Genomic DNA, 15,659 nt, shown 5'->3' with positions numbered 1-15,659 from the left:
TCGGCACAGCGAGTGGCCGCACGGCAGGGCCGCCGCTTCCCCCAAGGTCTCCAGACACCCGGCGCAGCCCGACTCCTCCGGCCGCGGCGGTGGCGGCGGTTGCAGCAGTGGCGGCGGCAACACCAGCAGCGCGGGGCCAGAGGCCACGCCCGGGAACCCAGTCTTGGCTGCCGCCTTCTCGTCGCAGCGTCCCCGTCGGCCCCGCCGACTCAGAGCTGCCGCTGCCGCCGCGGAAGAGGCCCGCGTACTCGGACCTGCCGCCGCCATCTTGTTTCCCGTTTGAAGGGAGAGTCCGTTGCGAGGGAGAAGAGTAGAGGGCGGGGCAGTGCGCGGCGGGCGGTGCTGTCTACATATTTATGAGGGGGCGGGGCTCCAATGAGCCAAGAGAAGGTTCTCCCCGGGCCTGAAGACGGGAAGCGAAACCTCATTAACATTTATTAGTTACCTTATATGTGGTCTTCAGCCTCGCCCTCCAGTTTTTGCAATTTCCTCTTATCGAACCAGATGAAGTTGAGGACTGAGGGGATTTGGAAATTCTGAACTATATTAAACTTTATGGAGTATTTACATGTATATATCCTGCAATACCGTGATAACTAAGGCTGAAGTGAGTGGGAAATATGTGAATTACCCAGAACCTCCTCTGAGTGCTTCATTTCGTGAGAGGGGAGCTGTTGTGACTAGCAACTACTTACCAAAAATGACGGCTACTGGTCAGTCCCCATTTCCATATCCTCCCTCTCCACATCTCTTCCTGGAACTCCCCTCTCTTGGCTGGCAAAAATCAGACTTTACTGGTTTTTTCTCAACCCCTCAGCCCTTTCTCAGACTCCTTCTTTGAACCCTCCCCCTAGTTTGGGACATAAGCCTCGGTATTCTTCTAGGCTCAGCCCTCCTCTCTCTTTGGGTGTGCCCCGACCCTCACCTCACACTTTCTTCCAGCTGAAACTCCCACAATGATATGGGCCATGCAGACCTCCTGAGTCAGCCCAGCATATCCAACTGCCTGATGGAACCATCACCTTGAATGTCTGCATCCCTCATGTACAGAACTAAAGTCATTGTCTTACACCCTCCTTCCAAAGCAGCGTATTTCTTATTTCCCTCAACCTATTAAAGGTACTATCCTCCTAGTTCCTCAAGCTCTAAACTTAGGGTTCTTTGCTTTTCCCTCATCGACCACACCTGTCAGTTTCTTAATCCTGCCACTCTTCCCGCCAGAATGCCTATTTTCCCACCCATTTCCTCCTCTTCATTCCATTCTCACCACCCAATTCATGTCCCATCATCTCTCACCTAGATTGTTGCAGTTGCTTCTGGAGGTTGTCTTCCTGCCCACAGCCTCTCTTCCTCCAACCCTCCACAGTTCTTAGAGTTGCTTCCTAAGGGACAGCTCTCACCATGTCATTCCTGCTTGGTCTAGTCACCAAGTAAGTGACTTTGATGCCAGCCCCCTTTCTGGATGCAGAGGGTCTGGGAGAAAGAGAGGCTCCCTTCTGATAGATGGCTCTACTATACCAATTCTCCCACCCTTTGCTTTCTTTGCACTGAAGTAGATATGGAACAGGAGGACATTAAACAAATGGCATTTCCTGTTAGGAATCTTTATGAGAAAGTACAAGGTTTATAAGGAGAACAAAATTTTTTTTAAAAAAGGCAACATAATGTAATGGAAGGCATCAGAGACCCTGGGTTTCCATTGCCCAGAAACAGTGTCTGAACTGGTGGTAAACGAATCCAAGGCCGAGTGATTGGTGGAAGTCAGAGAGCAGGAAAAAGTAGATTCCCAAGATGAGAAACAGATGGCTAAAGAACAGTCAAGAATTGAAGAGTCAATGAGTAATTGAAACAAGGTCTTGTGTGCACAGAGGCCCAGTCAGAATCCTGGCAAACACACAAGTATGGCTTCAGCTGGACTGTCCTTTATCCAGGGAGCCTCCTCATTTCACTACCCACTTGAGGTTCTTGAGGACACTTTACCCAGAGTCTGACAAGGAGGCCTGTGGTCCAGAGGTCATACTAACTACAATTAGGATTGGGGTCCTTGGTGTGGGCTCATTCTTGACAGTTTAGGGCTCTTGATCAGAAGCCTATTTACTTTGGAAGAGCCGAACCATAGACATGCAACATGCTTTCTTAGATACAAATAAAGACAGGAAGTTTCCTTTCGCAGAGGGAAAAAGCAAGAGGTCTGAGTAGCGCTAGACCAAAAGCCAGGATATCTGGGATTGGTCCTGGCCAATCTTTTACTCGTCTCTTTAACTCATTGTGTGACTTCAAACAGCTGACTTCTCACTGAGCCTCAATCTCCTCATCTTTAAAACAAGGGTATTAGTGGGTCACTTGGGTGGCTCAGTTACTTAAGCATCTGACTCTTCATCTTGGCTCAGGTCATGAGCTCACAGTTCGTGATATGGAGCCCCATGTCCATCGAGCCCCACATCCATTGGGCTCCACATTGGCAGTGCAAAGACTGCTTGGGATTCTCTTTCCCTCTCTCTCTGCCCTGCCCCTGCTCACACATGTTTTCTCGCTCTCAAAATAAATAAACTTAAGAAAAAGGGCATTGAAATTCAGCAGTTTGCAACCTGGGAGGCACCTCAGAAAAGTGCACTCACACTCAAACACCAAAGTGCCACCTCAGATCTACTGAACCCAAAGACTGAAGGTCAGATACCAGCATGTGTATTTTATTAACGCCATAGGAATTCTAATGAATACACCTAGATAAGACCACTATTATAGATAAATTCAAAGGCTTCTTTTAGCTCTAACATTCTAAGAGTCTGACTCCCAATTTCTCCCAGTCTCTTCTCTCCTCTATGCCATTGCCAGAGTAACCTTACTAAAGCCATAGTAGGGACAGAAGGCAAGGCAAACCTAACAAATCTGGAGAGTTATTCACTGTGTGGGAAAATGAGAGTGATGGGTGGTCCTAACGTGTCTAGGAGCCTAGGAGCCCGAGATTATGATCACAAGTGACAACTGACAAAAACAGAAGAAGTGGAAGGGAAAAGCAGTCTGAAAGATGAGAGCGTGGTAGATAATTTGTTTTATTTAGCTTACCATCAGCATCTGGAGTCCTTTCTTTTGTCAAAAATTACTTATTCGTTCACGCACACACATTTGTTTGTTTTGTTTCAGACTAGAAGAAACACCATCCAGTCATCGATAAACAATTTCTCTACTGTTGGAGTCCTTCTTACTTGGAGGCTTGCCCTCTTCTATGCTGTATTTGCAGTATTGCTATACTAGGGAAGCTGAAGCAAGGAGATATTCTCCCTGACCCCCAGCAGCTAGAGCCTGACTTATGACCCCGGCTTGGCCACCTGGCCACACTTCTCTGAACTTTGAATCATCAGGGAATGAAATGAAACATATTGACAAGGGCGCCTGGGTGGCTCAGTTGGTTAAGTGTCTGGCTTCAGCTCAGGTCATGATCTCATGGTTCGTGGGTTCGAGCCCCGCATTGGGCTCTGTGCTGACAGCTAGCTCAGAGCCTGGAGCCTGCTTCTGGTTCTGTGTCTCCTTCTCTCTCTGCCCCTCCCCCTCTTGTGCTCTGTCTCTCTCTGTATCACAAATAAAACATTTTAAAAAATTTAAAAAAAAGAAACATATTGACAAGTTTAGAATCATTCAGAGCAACAAAGACAGTAGGTGTCCAACCACAGTGGGTCCCTAATGGGGGTTGGAGAATGGCAGTCTCTACCATAGTGATGGTGGCCTTTCTAGATCATTCCTGAGGCACAGACTTGGCTGTGGTGCCTGCTGCCTGGCTTTCCTAGGTTGTAACCCATTTTCACCATCCAACTCTCCAGTCTTCCTGTCAACTCTGTATCCTTCCAGTAAATTCTTTTTTTTCTTAAATTTCTCACAATTTTTGTTGTTTGCATCAAAGTACTCTGACAGAGATAATGGTTTGTTTTTGAAGTGTCACCTGGAAACAGTTGTCAAGGGTGCTTTGTAAATTACAGAACAATCTTAGAAGCTTAGTCCAACAGCCTAGAGTAGAATGAGTCAGAGTTGTGTCTGTCTTTTTTCTAAGTCCCTACCTATACTTCAGACCACCAAGGGAAGAGAGACTCACAGACTCACCTTAACTGAGTCATTAAAGATGCCAACTGGAGGGGTGCCTGGGTGGCTCAATTGGTTGAAGGTCTGACTTGGGCTTGGGTCATGGTCTTGCAGTTTGTGGGTTTAAGCTCCACGACAGGCTCTGTGCTGACAGTGCGGAGCCTACTTCAGATCCTCCATCTCCCCCTCTCTCTTCCCCTCCCTGCTCATTCTCTCTTTATCTCTCTCTCTCTCTTTTTACAAATAAACATTTTTTTAAAAGATGCCAACTGGAACAATGAGCAGTGCAGCCATGTGTACCAATGCTCCCTCCCCAGTGACTTTTGCTCTGCTACACCTACCGTATCTTCTGAGGATCACACTGCTGCCCAGATTCCCCACTGCTTTTCTCATAGTGCGTCCGTGGCTCCCACCACTAGCTCTTCATCATCCTTCATGCACTAGCTGGCCTGAGAGACTCAGATGTGAAGCAAGGCCATCCAGCCCAGTTCTGTGGGGCCAGGCCACTTGGCCTTGCAGGCCCAAGAACGCCTTCTTGCTAAGCCAGGTGCTGAGTCCATCCTGAGACCTCACATATCTAGGAAGGAGAAGGATCAGACCCTACAACTGCCCACACTCCTCTACCCTACTCATCTCTTGGGGTGACGTCTTCTTCCTGTATTCTCTCCTCCTCAAGCCAGATTTCCTCCTTGAGATTTGGCCACTTCCCTGTTGCCTTAAAGATTCTTGCTACATTCTTACTAGTATTCATCTTCACTTCCTTTCCTTTTGTTTCAGAGAAAGAAAAGGTTCTTTTTTTTTTTTTAAGTTTCTTTGATGTTTTTATTTATTTTTGAGACAGAGAGAAAGCACCAGCTGGGAAGGGGCAGAGAGAGAGGGAGACAGGAACTGAAGCTGGCTCCACACGGGCAGCTGAAAGTCTGAGGCGGGGCTCAAACCCATGAGTGGTGAGATCATGACCAGAGCCGAAGTCGGACACTTGGCCAACTGATCCACCCGGGTGCCCCAAGAAGCAGTTCTGTTTGCAAAGCTAACCCTTCTGTCGTCTTTCCAGCCTCCCCCAGACTCTTTGTAGACACTCTACAAATACAAATAAGACTTGGTCCTTGCACCCATCAAGGTCACAGCCTAACAGAGAGGCAAAATATAAGGGAAAAAAAAGCATAACAGAAACATTCTCTATAACTGAGACACAAACGGGGTAATGAGGAAGCAGAAAGCAAGAGGGGGTGGGGAGAAGGCTTCATAGAAGAGAGGACATTTGAGTTCTGTTCTGAAGGATTAGAGGAGTTCACAGGCAGACAGAGAGGATGGCCTTCCCGGCATTCCTGCGTGGTGGGACTGATAAGAAATTCAATGCGGCTAGAACACTGGATTGGACATTATGCTACAAAATTGGAGAAGAAAAGAAACTAGAATTTATGGCGCAGCTACAACATGCTGGGAACATGCTAAGCAATCATATATCTATTTCATTTAGACCTAAAGTAACCCTGGAGGAGGTGTGTATATTATTATCTCCATTTTACAGAGGAACTCAGGATATTGGGAGACTATGGAAAGATTTAACATGGGGACGAAAGGAGTTCTACATAAGGATTTGTATTATATAAGGATAACCATCAATCCGATCATTATCAGTGAGGAATAAAGATCTAAGCAGACTTTCTCCTGCCCTCATGGAGTTGAGCTATCACTGACCACAGTGCAGTACACCTATCACTCACTTATTCAACAAATCTCTTTTGAGCACCTGCTACATGGCAGGATAAAACAAGTGCTAAGACTTCAGCAGTGACCAGGCAGGCCAGGTATGGATGCTGAGCCCTCTTCGGTGGACCAGCTTTAGGTACAGTATTTGGCACATTCCAGATAATGCGGGATGAATGAGTGTTATCCCTGTAGCCATGCCTTTAATGTTTAGCAAGGTTCAAAGTGCAGTGCACTGTCAGAAAAGAAAAAAAATCTCTTTGCAAACAAGCACATTTGTGGAGAAAAGCAATTCTTTAGTTTCCTACAATTTCCTCTCTAGATACCTTAAAATCCACCTGGAATCAGCCACTTCACTCTCTTGGTGTCTCTCTGTCCCACCTCCCTTCCCCTTGGTTTTTATTTCTCTCTTCCCAACGCTCATAGGCCCTATTCTTTTTCTTCCATGTTCTGGATCAAGATTCCAAGCAACCAATTCCATCTTTGATTTAATTGTGGGGCTTTCTGGAGGAAATCGAGGTGGCTTTAAGAAGTTCTTTGGGTTTGGGGTGCCTGGGTGGCTCAGGCAGTTAAGCACCTAATTCAGCTAAGGCCATGATCTCGCGGCTCATGAGTTCAAGCCCCGCATGGGACTCTGTGCTGACAACTCAGAGCCTGGAGCCTGCTTCCGATCCTGTGTCTCCCTCTCTCTCTCTCTGCCCCTCCTCCCTGCTCATACTCTCTCTGTCTCTCTCTCTCAAAAATAAAATAAGCATGAAAAAATATTAAAAAAAAAGTCCTTTGGGTTCAACATATGGAGCATAACGAAATAAATGAGTAAATGGCCTCCTCAATCCCACCTTGAATGAAACGCCTAAAAGACAACCCTTTCTCTGCTGGTGTTGATTACCTTTCACAGTGTAAACAACATGTCTTATTCGAGCACAGTCTGTCTCTTCTCCCCACCCCACCAAAGAAATCCTTCTACTACCTTCACTTTGGCTCCTGGCTCTACTCCAGGAGAAGAGGGAGAGGGAGAGAAACGCTCATTCTGTCATAAGTAAATGGATAGAGAGTTATACTGACCAGATTGAAGAATTTGCCTCAGAAGAGAGCACTGTGATGGGAGCAGAAGAAAAAGTCAGGAGGATTACAAAGCAGACTCCAAAAGACTGACTCCTTCTAGTCTGGAAAAAAAATAGATATGACATGGGTTCAGCTGGAGGCTGACAACAGAGAGCACGCTCTCCTAAGTTCCTCTCTTCTGAAGGAGGATAGGATTCCATACCCACCTACCAGTAATCAGTGAGAAACCTGATTGGTTCTCTTCTAGAATGTTCATTGTCCCACTGTTCTTTGTTTACTAGGCTCTGAGCTCTGTGTCTCCATCCCTGGGAAAAGCCTACAGTTGTCACCCGACCGTGATGTTGCCGAGCGACCACCAGGGGGCAAACCGAGACTGCTGAGCCGTCACCGTCTCTTCCACCTAGTTTCCATGGAGCCAAACTCGGAATGTCAGAGCTGGAATCTGGCTTTAGAAATCATCCAAGGTTTCTGATCAAACATCTTCGTTTTACAGAGAAGAAAACCAAAGTCTAAAGAAGAGAAATAAGGTGCAGGGCTACATACTGAGTTAATGGTAAAGTAGGGATCAGAAACCAAGTCCAGTCCTATGCATGTTCCAGCACACCAAGCTTTCTCCTTTCTCATATTTAGTTCTAGAATATACTGGTTTTTAATGATATTTTTTCCTATGAAAGGGACTTGTATCTCCAATTAGATTGTAAGCACTCAGGGCCAGGGGCAGTGTTTTGGACCAGCCCTGTATATCATCTCCTCCAGCACCTAGCATGTGGCTCTGCACATAGCCTATGTCTGATACCAGATTGATTTCTTTTTAATGTTTCTTTTTGATCGAGAGAGTGTATAAGCAGAGGAAGTGCAGAGACAGAAACAGAGACACATAATCCAAAGCAGCTCCAGGCTCTTGAGCTGTCAGCACAGAGCCTGAAGTGGGTCTCGAACCCACAAACCGTGAGATCATGACCTGAGCTGAAGTCTGACACTTAACCAACCAAGCGACCCAGGCGCCCCTGATACCAGACTGATTTCAACAAATACTGTAAAACTGCTATGTGACAGACCCAGCAATGATTCCTGAGAATACAGAGAGGAAAATTTAGTGTCCTCACCCTCAAGAAGCTCTTTATCTAAGGGAGTAGGCAGCTATGTCAACAAACAACTATAATTCAGGACAGGCAATGGGCTTTTGCAGTGGTGCAGGCAAAGTGACTTGGAAGCACAGAAGTGAGAGTGACAATCTAGATGGGATGCAAAATGGGGTCCTAAAGAAAGGATGAGAACTCACCAAAAAAGGAATGGGACTTCCAAATACAAGGAACAGCAGAATAAGCCAACACGCAGAGATGTGAAGACACAGTGTGCTAAGTGAAAACGACTGCTTCTGAGTAGCTGGAGCACAGGATATGTAAGAAGTTAGAACGGGGGAGAGGGAGTAGGAAATAAGACTAGAAAATGTAGTTTGAGGTTAGCTGTCATGTTGAGGTCTGTCCATTCAGTCAGTCAGTCGGTCAATAAACAGTAAGAACCTCCATGTGCCCCGCAGCACTATTATTGATAATGATGATGGGGGATGCTAATTTAAAAAAGGTAATAATAACAGTGATGAAAATACTGATGTGGCTAAATCCCAAGGACTGGAGTCTTAAGTCTAGGGTTCACTCCTCACATGAATCAGATCATCCAGGTAAGTATTCTATCTTCCATTTATTTTCATTTCTTAAAAAAAAAAAAAAAAGGTCAGGGGGCACCTGGGTGGCTCAGTTGGTTAAACGCTGGACTTCAGGTCAGGTCACGATCTCATGGTTCGTGGGTTCGAGACCTGCGTCGGGCTCTGTGCTGACAGTTCAGAGTCTGGAGCCTCCTGCTTTGATTTCTGAGTCTCCCTCTCTCTCTACCCCTCTCCTCCCTCTCTCTCTGCTCATGCTCTTTCTCTGTGTCTCTCTCAAAAAGAAATAAACATTAAATTATTTTTTTATTTTTTTTATTTTTATTTTTTTTAGAATTATTTTTTTAAAAACAGTCAAGGGTGGCTGCCTGGCTCAGTCGATGGAACATGCCACTCTTAATTTTAGGGTCATGAGTTTAAGCCCCACGTTGGGTATAGAACTTACTTAAAATAAATAAATTAAGTTTAAAAAATCAGTAAGACTCTACTATGTGTGGGTACTGTCGCAGGAGCCAGGAATATGGCAGTGATCAAGAATTAAGGGGGCACCTGGGTGGCTCAGGGGGCCAAACTCAGGTCATGATCAGTTCAGGGATTCAGCTCAGGTCATGATCTCCCCGTGTGGGCCTCCATACTCAGCATGGAGCCTGCTTGGGATTCTCTCTCTTCCTTTCTCTTTCTCTATCTCTCTTTCTGCCCCTGCCTGACTCATGTGTGCACTCTCTCTCTCTCTCAAAATAAACATTAAAAAAAGATAACTCTGAAAAAACATTTTTTTTAATCTGTATATTGCCAGAGGGAAAAAAAAAATCAAATAACTAGTAGCTCCTCATTCCCATCTCTGGGTGGGTACAGTGCCTGCCACCCTCTGGCTGTGGGACCCAAGTTACATGGCACCGTTCTCTGGCGCTCCAGTTACAACTTCACAGACCTACGGAGAGAAGTCTCTGAGGACAAACTGCTTTCCAAGGTGCCCCTGAACGTGGAGGAGGCAGGAGTGTAAGCGCTGCTTCGGCTCAGTTAGTGATGGCACGGGCAGCAGGGAGGCTTCTGGCCGGCAGCAGATCTTCGGATCTGGATGAAGGATGATCACACTTGACCTTCCAAAGACACTTGTCCCTGCTCAGTTTCCCTCATGAGAGCCTGTGAAATTAAGGGCTATGTCTTCCCTATCCTGGTTTCCTGATACCTCTCTCCACCAGAATCCCTGTTTGCAGGCTGTTCTGGAAAGAAAGGAGAGCCCGCTAAGGTTAAAAAAAAAAAAAAAGACTTAGATGTGTTCATGAAGCCACATTAAAAACCCATACAAATAAATACGGGTGAGCTTCAAGTTCATTCTACAAACATTTATTTAAGCCAACTATATGCACAATACTTGAAGATCCAAGGGAATATGTCCTAAAGCAATAATAGTTTGGTGGGTTTTGGGGTTTGTTTGTTTTTGTTTTGTTTTTTTTTTTTTGCAATAACAGGTTTTGAGTAGATGTTTGTTATATGGATAAGTAACTCTAACCTGGCTGAAGGGTGGGAGTGGAGTGGGGATTGTTCAATTTACAAATAAATTAACTCTGACTGTTCCTTTAAATAGGACTTTCCCTGGGGCACCTGGGTGGCTCAGTTAGTTGGTTAAGCATCCGACTTCAGCCCAGTCATGATCTCACAGTTCATGGATTCAAGCCCCGCATCAGGCTCTGTGCTCACAGCTCAGAGCCTGGAGCCTCCTTCAGATTCTGTGTCTCCCTCTTTCTCTATTCCTCCCCTGCTTATGCTCTGTCTCTCTCAAAAATAAACAAACATTAAAACAATTTTTTTAAAAAGAAGACTTTCCTCTCAGTGTACCTAAACTGGACCCAGCTTTAAAGACTCAATTGGTTCACTCCTTCCAGGACACCATCAAGTAAAGGCAGTGTACTAGAGTTGACTGGAAAGGCTCAGCAGAGCCTAAGTGTTAAATTCACAGGAATTCTGCAAGCTGGTTGTTAAGCACTATTATTCTGAACATTAAATCCTATAAACTCACAAATAAGTTACATTCAAAACATTCAAACTCTTCAACCCCTGATTATATTCCTACATTTTACCATCAACGTTCTTGAAATTATTTACATCTATTGGACCCAGTAATGGAAATACTACATGGTGGCGTCCTATTGTCAACTCCACATTCAGTGATGTCACACTGCCAGCCGGAAATTTGCCACGGTGGGACATCTACATCATGGAAACTAGCAACTGCTATAAACCAGGGCTTTTTCCCCCTAGAGAGCTGGTGGTTACACGTTTATGAGCACACTGGTGTAGAGTCTATTAGGTAGTCCTCTTAGATTCACTCTTAGGTGAATCTGCTTTTAGAATCTTCCTTACAGAATTAAGTGCACTGGGTTAAGAAGTCTTTGCTTTATGCTAACCTCTCTGATCCTTATCACTATGCTAAGTTTACATAATCAAGCAGCCTGCAGCCCAGGAGGAGGCCTGAACCACAAATAATGTGTCACAAGAGGACTATTTGAAGGAACAAGGATATTCTCCAACAAACCTTTAACTTAGCACCTACTGTGTGCAAAGCTATGTGTGAAGTCTAGGGAAGATAGTATTCTGTGTTCTCCAGGAATTCACCTTTAAAGGAGGTGACATGAAACCTTTGCTGATACAAGGTGATGAGTTGTAGGTGCTACAATGGAGATACAGAAGCATGGAGCAGAGAGAGGCTAACTCGGACACCAGGAAAGAGACTTCAGTGAGAACCTGGCCTACCAGCACCAGTGTCTTCCTTGCTCTCCACTGTGTCCCTAACACCTAGCACTGTGCCTAGCACAGGGCTGGATGAATGAAGGAGGTAGCAGTATTGATCCTGGAAAAAATAAGGCCGCCAGATAAGAATGGGTAGAGGGAGGACATTAGAAAAACATAGCATATGCAGAGGCATGGAAAGCAAAAGAGCTCAGCACATTTGAAAAGAGAAAATTTCATGTGACCTGATGGGTCCAAGAGCCAGTACTAGTAAGGATGCAAGTATGGAAGAGGAGTCCCCTGTCTCAAATCTCTGCAGAGCGCTCTCAGGAGACCAAAGGAGCTGGCTTATTCTCTGCAGCCTTGGGGGCTGAGCTAGGAGCAATGCAGGGAGTCAAGGAGAATCAGATATCAGTTAAAGAACTTTTTTGTGTGTTTATTTATTTTGAGAGAGAGAAAGAGAGCTTGTGCCAATGGAGAAAGGGCAGAAAGAGAGAGGAGGAGAGGGAATCCCAAGCAGGCTCTGTGCTGTCAGTACAGATCCAGATGCAGGGCTTGAAGTCAAGAACTGTGAGATGGTCTGAGCCAAAATCGAGAGCCTGACACTTAGCTGACTGAGCCACCCAGGGGCCCCAGTTAAAGAACTGTCCAACAGTGCAATGAATGGCCTGCCTTGGAAGGTAATGAGCAAACTCCCTAAGAAAAAAACAAACAGGTACCAAACTTGTAACAAATTGCTATAGGTAGATACTTTTTTTTCCTGATTAGATTTTGGAAGAATTTATCAAGTCTCCTTTCATTTGAAAAAAATTTTTTTACATTTATTTGTTTTCAAGAGACAGAGAGAGACAGAGCATCAACAGGGGAGGGCCAGAAAGAGAAGGAGACACAGAATCTGAAGCAGGCTCCAGGCTCTGAGCTAGAGGTCAGCACAGAGCCTGATGCAGGGTTGGAACCCATGAACCGTGAGATCATGACCTGAGCCAAAGTTGGCCGCTTAACCGACTTAAGCCACCCAGGCGCCCCTCAAGTCTCCTTTCTTAAAGGACAACCATCTTAATGGACAACTACCTTCGACAGTTCTACAGAAGACAGAGATTTTCCTCAAGTGCTTGCTTCTTATGTCAATCATTGATTAAAACTGAGGACAATAGGGGTGCTGAAGGCGCCCCCATGAAAAAATATTATCTTTTCAATCCCTGAGGTCTTCACTCATTCATGAAGCAATCATTTATTCCATTTCTTTGTGTGTCAGGGACCTTGCTACGTGCTGGAAGTACAGATATAAATGAAAAAGGGCCTCTGCTCCCCACAGTACTGAGTAGAAATGCAAATATTTACTCCAAGATGCAAATAAATATTTACACGCCAGTAGCTACAATACAAAGTGCTTTGAGAAACACAAAGACCAAAAATTTGCTTTGCTTGGGGGACTCAGGCAAGGCCTCAGAGAAGAAAGTGACTCAGAGCTGACTTTTGAAAAGTGAAAAGGAATTCACTACATAGAGAAGGGAAAAGGTGGTATATATAGGCAGAAGGAAAGCATACACAAGCATGTGAAAGTGTAGGATCAGCCGATTTGGGGCAGTGAGTGAGTAGTGAAGTGTAGGGTAGATGGAAGTGGTAAGTAGGAGCCAAAATGCTCACAGTCTTGAATCCAATGCTACCAGTTTTGGATATTATTCTGTAAATGATAAGAAGCCAATAATTTATTTCTGTTATTTATTTAATAAACTTTTCATTTTGGAAAGACTTTTTTTTTTAACTTTGGAAAGATTTTAGATTGATAGAAGAGTCACAAAGATAACAAGAGTTCTTAGCTAAGAACCCTATACCCTCCACCCCTCTTCCCCCAATGCTAACATCTTACATAGCCAGGGAATCTTTGCCCAGACGAAGAAACCAAGATTGGTACATTACTATTAACTCAAGTATAGACTTCATTCATCAGTTTTTCCGCCAATGTCCTTTTACCATCCCAGAATCCAATCCAGGGATAACACTTGCATTTAATGTTATTTATTTATCTATTCCCAACCATGGGTTTTAAGGGGAAAGTGATGTGATCAGAGTGGTCAATAGAAATAATCAGCATGATCCTTAGAGCACATGGGAGAAACATGTTGGAGGGGCCCAGAGTAGCGGGGGAAGCCTTGTTTAGAAGCTGTTGGCAGGGGCTCCTGGGTGGCTCAGTCAGTTGAGCTTCAGCTTTGGCTCAGGTCATGATCTCATGGTTCGTGGATTTGAGCCCCATGTCGGGCTCCGTGCTGACTGCTATCTCTGAGCCTGGAGCCTGTCTCAGATTCTGTGTCTCCCTCTCTCTCTGATCCTCCCCTGCTCTCACTGTCTCTCCCTGTCTCTCAAAAATAAAGAAAGAAAAAAACATTAAATTTTTTTTTAAAATTAAAAAAAAAAGAAGAAGCTGTTGGCAAAGTCCAGGTCAGGGATGACAATGGCCCCAACTCTGGGAGCGATGAGAATGGAGAGGAGGATTGAGACTTTTTTTTTTGGTTTCATAGTAGAGACCTTTCCTGAAGTAGAATGGGCAGGATACAGGACAGGCCAATCTTAATTCACCTCTTACACCTAAGACATGGATATACCTGTACAGCAAACTTTAAACAAAGGTGGAGAAGGGCACCTGGGTGGCTCAGTCAGTTAAGTGTCTGACTCTTGATTTCAGCTCAGGTTATGATCTCACAGCTTATGAGATCAAGCCCCACGTCAGGCTCTGGGCTGACAGCGCAGAGCCTGCTTGGGATTCTTCCTTCCTCTCTCTCTGCCCCTTCCCAGTGCAAGCTCTCAAAATAAATAAACATTAAAAAAAATAAACAAAGATGGAGAAATGAAAAGATCTCTGACTCAGATCCTTGGGATGAGACTATTTCTGCAATTAAGCACTAAATTTAACTCTGAGCTCCCTGAAAGGCAAGGCAAAAAGGAAAGCATGATGACATCCATAGCTCCCATTATCTGTTAAAAGAAAGTATATTCAGGGAGAGAAAGAGACCGGCCAGATTGGGGTGGGAGAAATTAAGCCTGAAGGGCACCCTGGGACAGATCATTCTTGTCCCTGATTCTGAGAGCCCTGGGGAAGTTCTGTCCCTGGGATCACTGGTTCCTCCTGGTGCCCTCTGTTCTGGAGGGGATGGCCTGGCAGCACTTGGGAACTGGGAGCCCAGCCTTATCTCGGGAAGATATCTTTACAGACAGTCAATCAGAAGTGTGCAAAGCTAGAAATAATTCTCTACAAGAGTGGGATGTGGCTGGCCTCCCATCTCACCTCTCACTCTTCTGGGTGCTCACTGGACTTTCCAGTCGCTCTGCAAGAGAAGCTGGGCAGGAAGCTGAGGTCCAAAGCGGGTTGGATAAACTTTACCAAAATGGCCCAGCAAGTTAGGGAGAGAGCCAGGAGAGACCCAGACTTTTGATTTCAGAGCCTTGGTGTTTCTTATCTGGAAAGCTCAAGGCTCCTACTAATTCATGCACTCATTCAGCACAAGGTATGGAGCACTAATCTTGGGTTTCAGGGCTGTACCCACAGGGAGCTCCCCTTCTGAGAGGAAGGATGACTGACAATCAGCTCTCACTGAAGAGGAATAAACATGGTCATCACTTTCAGAGAGGTGAGAGTCTTACCTGCAAGGACAAAGGAGAGACGGTGTCTTCCTTTTAGGAGTGGGAAGGGGAAAAGTAGAGGAAGACTTCCAGAGGTAGAACCAAGAATCCAGCTGGACTGGATTTCAACCTAGGTATGTAGCGTGTGGGTAGGAAGCGCAACTGGTAAGGATATTCTAAATACTTGGGATTACGACCCCTTCCTTTTGAGATGTGAGTACTTTGACGTTCATTACCTCATTTCATCTTTGCAAAAATGTGGAAAGATATTAAGATCCCCATTTTAGATTCTGAGATGGTGCGTCCAAGACCACAAACAGAATTAAGAGTGGCAAGTGTCCTGATTGCACCCATGGTTATGTGCACACACCACCGTGAGCGCCTCACAGGTCCCGCAGCTCGCTTCGCCTTTCCCACCCGGACATCTCATCCTTCCTCGCCCTGAAGTTTCACCTGAAGCCTGAGTTGCGTCCTCCTGCGCTCTGGGCGCCGCGGAGAGTCAGGGGTTAAGCCCGTGGCCCGGGTGGCCCCCTTCCCCCTCCCCAGCCCTCTCGCCTCCTCTCGGCTCGGCGCCTGGAGCGTGCGTCCCAGAGACCCGCACCAGAGAGGAGGGGTAAAGTGGGCCTGATTCTCGGGTGGCCAATCCACCGAGCCCGCGGTGCCCCAGAGGAGGCGCCAGCGCTAGGCCAGCGCCAGGCCGGGGCTGCCTGCTTCCCGCGGCAAAGTACAAATGCGCCCGAGCGCGGCGCCTGGGGCCCTTGGCGAGCACAGCCGGCCCCGCGCTCAGCCAGCCCCCGCT

The 15,659-nt window shown here is 45.9% G+C and overlaps 1 protein-coding gene across 2 annotated transcripts in view; it reads right to left on the bottom strand.

Moving 5' to 3' along the window:
- The window catches only part of RNF169 (ring finger protein 169), a 120,584-nt gene that overhangs the window by 99,005 nt on the left and 5,920 nt on the right, over positions 1-15,659 (bottom strand). The window contains exon 1 of one of the 2 annotated variants that reach the window (XM_029914520.1): positions 1-287. This exon is cut by the window's left edge and continues 157 nt beyond it. The exons of the other annotated variant lie outside the window; for it this stretch is intronic. Coding sequence (XP_029770380.1) covers positions 1-267 — 267 coding nt within the window. The 5' untranslated portion in view covers positions 268-287. Of the gene's footprint in view, positions 288-15,659 lie in introns of those variants that run through there. 2 annotated transcript variants of the gene reach the window in all.

Source organism: Suricata suricatta, chromosome 11 (assembly GCF_006229205.1).
Source record: "Suricata suricatta isolate VVHF042 chromosome 11, meerkat_22Aug2017_6uvM2_HiC, whole genome shotgun sequence".
Lineage (NCBI taxonomy): Eukaryota > Metazoa > Chordata > Mammalia > Carnivora > Herpestidae > Suricata > Suricata suricatta.
This window is presented reverse-complemented; position numbering and strand designations above follow the sequence as displayed.